An 8,309-nucleotide genomic window follows, 5' to 3' on the forward strand; every position below is an offset into this window, starting at 1 on the left:
GCACGCACAGCCCTGTGCGCATGCACACGCCGCGGAATTTTAAGCCTGTGCGCACGCACAGCCTTGTGCGTAGGCACAGGCGGGTATGGGCCTGCTGCTGGGAGCGCTAGCACACTCTGTGCACGCGCATGGCCAAGGAAGGTTTTCGAGCTGTGCATACGCACAGACCTGTTCGCACGCACACGTTGGGAATGGCATGCTGTTGGTGGCTCTAGCACACCTTGTGCGTGCACTCAACCCAGGAGATTTGGCTTCCTGTGCATACGCACACATTTAAAAATGCTTCTGGGCGTGCGCACGCACACCCCTGTGCGTACGCACGCGACCCAGTCCTTTCCTAAAGTTTTGTTTTCAAGTATTTCGCATTCCCAGCAAGCTTGTAGCCTTCCGAGATGTTGTTTCACACTTATAAATCCCCAATTTCTTCCCCTAAATCTTAAATGGATATAGAATGCCTAGTGAATGAGAGTGAGCTAGGGAAGAGAGTAACTTATGGATGAAGAAAGGGGATATAGTGAGAAGTTATGATTGATGATGAGGTTATGAGTTGTTGAGGAGGATGGTGGAATGGCTTCGTATATGGAATGAGCCGAAGGGCTGTGTATATAATATTATCCGAATGACTGTGTGTGATATAGGCCGAATGGCTGTATATGATGATGGTTTATGGCTGAGTATGAATTGTGATCTTAAGCCGGATGGCTATGATAAATGGTAATTTATGGCTGGAAATGAAAATGTGAATGTGAATGATTATTGTATCTTGAGTTCTCTTTCTCGAAATTGCGACCCCAGAGAGATGATGGAAGGTGAGGATCCCCTTCCTTGTTCCTCTTGGTATTGTAAAATCGCCCCCAGCGAGATGGTGAGAGGTTCGGATCCCCTCCTCGGTTCCTCCTGGGCATATCAGAACGTACCTCCTGGGTAGATGCAAGGGTTGTGGTTTCGCCCCCACTTGCTCCAGGTTGGTTAGTATAGAGGCTCCCCGGGTGGACGCAAGAGTTGTGGTTCGTTCCACTTGCCTCGGGTTGTGATGAGTGATGATATGATCATAAGGAATGATTATGGAAGGTGTATGGATGGATGTGAAATGATTATCTGAGACACGAGTTTCCCTGGGTGAAAGCAGTGACTTGCCACCACGTGCTCCAGGTGGAGACTCGATACTCTGCTGAACCTATGTCGTAAGTGTGGCCGGACACTGTGAAAGGTTTGGATGAGCTCGCCCCCATGATAAACACCAAGAGTGGGTGTTGTATAATTATGATTATGATTATGATTATGAATATGTTATGATTGAGAATTACTCAAGTTGGGGATGCACGACAGAGGGACAGTCCAATGGTTAGCTACCAGGACTTGTCGGGTTGGCTTTATAACTGACATATGAGACTCATCAGCCACTAGGACAGGCATACATCATAAGCATTATATGTGATTTGTCTGGATTGCCTAATTGACTGCATCATTATTTGCTAATTGCCTAATTGACTTATCTGCTTCCTACTTGTGCATCTCTTTGTTTAATATATTTGTGTTTGCATTTCAATTACTGTTGGCGGTTGGGAGGTCTGCAGGACTTGAAAAGGGGAGTTTTAGATAGCTCTGAAGACCCTTAACTAGTTGCCTATTTTAATTTCATAGTTTAGTTATGTTTTAAGCTTTAATTATCTGTTGGAAGTTCTAGGATTGCCTTCGGCTTTCTCAGGATATTACATATTAGATATTTGGGTACTGTTACCATGCTGAGAACCTCCGGTTCTTCCTTTCTTTTGCTATTCTATTTTCTGAAATTTATGAGAGAACAAAATTGTCTCTTAAATTTTTCGCATTCTAACAGAAATCAAGTTTAAAGTTTAGTTTTAAAAACTTAATCTATTAAAGTAAAAAAAGACAATAATTTCAACCCCTTCCCTAAACTTTTTGTAACCTTCAACACATATTAATCAAACACTTTAAAAAATCTAATAACTACATTCACAACTACAAAACAAAGAATATATATAAGTATGTATGTACGTATGTATATCTCTTCTTTTTCTTTTCTATTATAGTTGATGTAGTTAGATGGAGTCTTCAAGCACCATACTACTTCCGTCATCAATTATTGTCACTTTGAAAATGTTTAAAATATTTAAAACTCAATGCATATTTAGATATAAATTATGTTAAAATATATTTAATTATAAATTACATTTTAACAATTATTATCACAGTCTTGAACGTATAAAATATTATTGTTCAATGCTTATTGACCATTCGTTGAGGTCTCCTCTTGCTTCCTGGCCAAGTTGATATCTCGTTGCATTATTCAGTTATTTTTAATGATGTCTTCGGAAACAAGGTTTTGATTTCGGGTTTATTTAATCTAAGTCTAATCTTCATACCTCTCTCTCTGACCTCACTATGAGCATAGCGTCATGCCTGGCGCCATGGTATGTGTATTCTTAGAAAGTCTCAATGTTTGGTTAAAGAGCATAATTGATATTCTAGAAATAGAGGACATGAATAAAGATTGAACCTCGAAAGACTTTTCAATTCAAAGTTGTCTTATAGGTGAAGTATATATTTTTTTTCTTAATAGTATTGGCAATGAAAGTTCCTTAGCTTCCATAGTTCCATGTATATGTGATTCTTGTACGGTTGTCCGAGAGGCTTTAGCCAAACAGTACTATAATATTCAATTGAACAAAAATGTTCAAATCATTGCCATTCTCAACATTTTGGCTTGGATTACTAGGTCCTAACCTCAATGTTTTGTGTAAACATATCCTAGGCAATCAAAATAGATTTTATATTATGAAATTGAAATAAATATTAATTAAAATCTATTTTAAAAATATCAAAACTTACGTATAAACCTTTTCCAAACGCTCATCTACGCACAAAGTCCTTATCTCCTTTTTGGTGTGGAGATATCTAATGACTTCTAGACATTTGACTCACGTTCTAAGTCTTTGGTCTACACATAATTGACAACAAAACATGTTGCATAATCAATTTGTAATATAACATACAGTTTCAAAAATATCAATATAAGTTAATGAGTAAACAATCAAAAGCGTCCTTAATTTTTAAAAATGCTTATGAGAATAATTTTAAATTTTGTATTTAACAAATTATTTATGCATATGATCTAAAATTGTGTATGAATATTTAGATAATTATTTATAAAGTATATAAAAAAAATTGGACTAAAATTCGATTCCTAATTTGTTTTTATTTTATTAAAAGTGTTTTTGTCCATTGATAAAAAAATTCACTTGATATAAAATTATGAAATTTTTAAAAATAAAAATATTTTATTTTTTAATCATATTTATAAAAAAAATCATATCAAAATTTAATTTTTAAAAATATATATTTAATACATTAAAAATAAAAGATATTTTTGTTGGTATATTCAAAAATTAAAAACGATTTTAATAGTTATTTTAACTAAGAGAATATTATACCGACCAAATTTTGATGGGCACAATAGTTGCCGAGTCCCCAAATGCAATGAGTCACCCTTGGCACACCCATGGTCGTGTTGTTTGTATCATGGGGGTGTTTGTTTTATACAAATTTGGTACAATGTTTTATACAAATTTGGTAACTTGTGTATTTACGATGGAGGAGAGAGAAAAAAAATACATTTTTCAAACTTGATTAACATACTCACTTTTTGAGACAAAAAAAAATATCTATTGATTTGAATATTATATTTCTAAGATCTTTAATCAAATTGAATTTATCTAGTAGTTAGTTTGTTAATTTATTTAAGTAAGTACTGAGAGTTTAAATTTCGCTTTATGCATACAATAATTTATTGATCAACAAACCCTTAAATAAAGACTAAATTTACGACAAATTAATTCTTGACTTATCGAATTATGAGATATCATGAGAAATAAAAAAATATTTAATCTTTTAATGATATATCACTTATCACTTATGTATACTATATTTAAACCAAAATTTTGCATCTTTTGAAATGGGATAATAACTCAAAAATACGTTTTAGGTGTTCTTGTAATTAGGGATGGCAATACCACTCGAATCCGCAAGTATCCACCCCGTTCCTACCCGTTCGGGGCGGGTAAATTATCCGCTCTGCATCGGGCGAGTTTTTAGTGGGGCATACTCTTGGGAGGGGTGGAGCGGGATCGGTTTAGGTAATACCCGCCCCTACCCACCCCACTATATATATAATATATATAATTTTAATATATATTATGTATAATATATGTAAAATAATTAGTAAATGATTAATAATATTGTATCATATTTAAATTTTTACTTTAATTTATGTTATGTATGTGATGATGGTTATATAAATTTTAAAATTTAATTTTATTTATTGAATTTTAATAATTATAAGGACGGGACAGGTATCCACAGGAGCGGGTTAGAGTTCAACGTTTTACTACCCGCAGGTAAAAACGGAATAGATTCTATGCGAATTGTTGTACGACAGAACGGGATCAGGTAGAGGAAAAACCCGCTTCTATCCGCTCCGTTGTCACCCCCTACTTGTAATCAATTTATCCTTCTTAGATATTATATACTTATATATTTAACTAAAAATTAAACTAACTATTCAATGAATGACTTATTGTTTAAAATGGCGATTCAATAATCCAATAATTTGGTTAAAAACAAGGCTAATTTTTTTTTAATATCGGTCAAAAATGTATATTACACTAGATTATTTAATTTCATGTAAATTTTATTCTACTATAAAAAAATTTAATTTTTAAAATACACAAAACGGTACTAATATTTTATCTATTTTTTTAATTAATTTAAAAAGGAAAATCATTGTTCTTTTCATTAAAAAATATTTTTTTTTTAATTTTGACAATGCTAAACGGCATTGTCATTTTATTTTTTATTTTTTTTAAATTATTAAAAGTAAAAAATAACGTTGCAGTTTTTCTTTTTATTTTTTAAAAATTATAAAAATATAGTTATTCTAATGAATTTAGAAAATCAAAGTTGCTCGCCAACACAACTTGGTACAACTAAGGATGACAAAATTTTTCGAAATGCGGGGATTCCTGTGGAGACTGCCCCGAATGAGGATTCAACTGTGGGAATTTTTTCTGTGGGGATGGGAATGGAGGACAAAATTCCCCCGAAGCAGGTGCGGGGACCCGAGTGGGGATCCCCGCCCTGTCCCCGCTATTCCCCGAAATTTATGAATTCTTTGAATTATCCTTAATAGTTTATTTCTCATATATGTTTTTTAGATATTTCTCACACACACATATATATAGAAACCAAAAACTCCTAATCTTTATTTGCATAACCCTTCTTCAATTCAGAGATTTCTAAAGCAGTCCATACTTCATCCAACCTCTCTGCAGCCACCCCCTCGTCACCCTTTTCACCACATTGTCACACCTCACTGTGTCATCACCCTTACCGCGTCGTAATTTCTTTTTGCGGCGTTTCCTTTTTGTAACTCTACCGTCGTGTCCATTCTCCTCTCTGTTGTCGCGTCTCCCACCTCGTCTACTACTTTGTCCTTTGGCTCGTCGTTGCATCTCCATTGCGTTATTTCGAAAGAAGTCACCATCGTGTCATTTAGACTTTTTGTATAAAATCTTGCAGTTTTTGTATAAGATAGATACTTTTTTTTTTTACCAAAGATAGGAGACTCGAACCCGCAACCTCTTAATTGAGTATGGGGAGACTATGCCATTTGAGTTATAACTCATTGGCATATAAGATAGATACTTGCAGCTCTATTCATATGGAAATTAATAATTAGTTAGAACTATTATGTACATGGAGAATGGGATCCCTGCAAAAAATGGGACCCCGTGAAAAATGGGGATGGGGAGTAATATTCTCCCACGACATGGAATAAGACGGGAATGCAGAGCAAATCTAAGAGCGAAAATAAGGAGCAGGGAGGCATCCTCCGCCCTTGCCCTGCGCCATTGACATCCCTAAATACAACACACATAATAGACTATTTATAGGATAACACTCCTCTTAGTCCAATATTAAAATACAATATTTTAAATAACAGAACTAATCACAAACATCATATAAAGGGGAAAAAAAGGCCACTACGTAGCTACATACGTAAGCAAGAAGAAGTGCCAAACGTGGGAAAGAAGAAAAAAAATGAAAGATAAACAAATCACAAAATAAGATGAAAATTTATTGCGTAGTTAATTATTAATATATTTTTTATTTAATTTTAAGTAAAAATAATTTAAAAATTATTAATATTTTCTAATTTTACATAATAAATTTAGTTTATCTATTTAAAAAGATAATAAAAAATAAAAAAAATCAATAATTACTCTTAAAAAATAATAAAACTTTCAGTAAAATTTTTTTTATCAATTTTAATTAATTCTTAATAAATAAATCCACGCTTAATATGGTATGTAAAGGTATTCTGTTAATAATTAATATAAAAAAAATATTAACAAAAAAATAAACAATTTTACAAAAATAAAAATCAAAGAACAAAAATATTTTTTTATTAAGAACTCATTATTTTTTAAAATAATTGTCAAAACTGTTTAAATTTTTTTTTCCACAAAATATCATTTTTGTAAATTCATAATGCAGGAAAGAGAGTGGAAGTGTAAGTAATGCGTTACGAACAAACTTTAGACGTACAGCGTGCGTTATTCCGTTCTCAATTTATCATTCCTCTAGCTCCTTCCTATAAATACGCAGAAGTCCAGTAGTCCACACACATTCTTGGCGCTTATCATTCCCAAACCCACCAAAGAAGCAAAAATACAATTACTACAGTACTACTTCACGAAGCAACTGTGAAATTGAAGGAAAAATAAAACGGTAAAATGCAGAAGCAGAAGGAAGAACAACACTCGGACTCGTTTGTGTCTCCAAGCTTCAGCAGCTACTCCACCGATCAACTCGCAAGTATCGCTGAAAAAGTTGGACGAGTCCACTACCTTACTCAAAACGATGACTCCGATTTCGAGTTCGCCGCGTTTCGAAAAGCTGACCACAATAACGACCATGACTTTTCTTTCAACGACACCGTTTTTCCGCTTTTCAACCGCGACGTTTTAAAGGAGCACCGGAGTACCGAGGCGGAGCTTCGGTTACCGATAAGGAGGATATTGATTGCCGCTGGCGAGGGTCTCCGGAGTGAGAGCCACCAACCGCCGTCGCTATCGTCAGAATATTCATCGTCGTCATCATCGGATGATGATTTGGAGGGAATTCCGCCGGGGACGTACTGTGTTTGGACTCCGAATTCGCCGCAAGCTTCCCCGAGCAGGTGCAAGAAGAGCAATTCAACAGGATCATCGCCGTCTTCGAAGCGGTGGAAGCTTCTGAATTTTCTCCGGCGTAGCAAAAGCGATGGAAAGGAGCCTTTGGTGTTCCTGGCTGCGCCGGCGAAGAAGGATAAGGCGACCGTGGCGGCGCAGGAGGATTTGTACATGAAAAGATTGGATAAGAGAAGGTCGTATTTGCCGTATAAGGAAGAGTTGATTGCCATCCGTACAAGCCGCTTGGGGAAGGCGTTCCTCCCTTCCGTCCAATTTCGTGTTGGTCGATGATTCTTCATTTCTTTGACTTTCGGAAATGGGTCTCACTTCAGTGGATCGGTTCAATACACCTAATTAGGATACAATAGCTTCAAATTATTTGATTCAAGTTAGACCATCTGTAGTGTGATTCTTTTAATTTTTCCTTAATTTTCAACTTTATTTTTTCTTATTTTTACTATAAAAAATTAAAAACAGTTAATTTTGTTTCTTTTACCATGCCTGTGAAATGAATATTAATTTGATGTCATTTGTCTTCTTTGTGAATTTAGTAATCAATCATCATCATCATTGTACATTAAAATTCGGGTGTTTAAAATGCATCTTAGTCAAGCAAAAAAGTAAACACTGAAAAAAAAAGAAAAAAGAAAATCTAAAACTGAATCAACTAAATTTGGTTTTCATTTCAAGAAAACAGCAAAAAAAGTCAAAGAGTAAGCAATAAAATTTATATCCAAAAATTGAAAAGTTGAAAACTTGTACGGGTCAAAGATTTATATATGAAATATTTTTGGTGTAGTGACCCAAAATGAGACTTGCAATTGAAATCGGAATCATGGATTTTGGCTTCTCCCATCGTGCGAGATAGCCACCTTTTGTTTTTTATATTAGAGTGACAATAATATATTTTTAAAATGTATACGATTCGAGGATTATTTTTAAATGTAGAATTATTTAATTTAAAAAATAAAAATGAGACTATCTGATTTATTAGAAGTATAATTTGATTTGTAGGTACAAAAATTAGATCGTTTGATTTGTGTTAAAAATATTTAA

The 8,309-nt window shown here is 34.2% G+C and overlaps 1 protein-coding gene across 1 annotated transcript; it reads left to right on the forward strand.

The window, feature by feature from the left end:
- The first annotated feature begins 6,709 nt into the window (after positions 1–6,709).
- LOC148562925 (uncharacterized) lies at positions 6,710–7,782 on the forward strand. The gene has a single exon (XM_088491663.1). It carries the CDS (start codon positions 6,816–6,818, stop codon positions 7,542–7,544), a length of 729 nt encoding a protein of 242 aa, XP_088347789.1. The 5' UTR covers positions 6,710–6,815; the 3' UTR covers positions 7,545–7,782.
- The last annotated feature ends 527 nt before the right edge of the window (positions 7,783–8,309 follow it).

This window comes from Arachis ipaensis, chromosome B6 (genome assembly GCF_059453495.1).
Source record: "Arachis ipaensis isolate K30076 ecotype BB chromosome B6, ASM5945349v1, whole genome shotgun sequence".
Classification (NCBI taxonomy): Eukaryota; Viridiplantae; Streptophyta; class Magnoliopsida; order Fabales; family Fabaceae; genus Arachis; species Arachis ipaensis.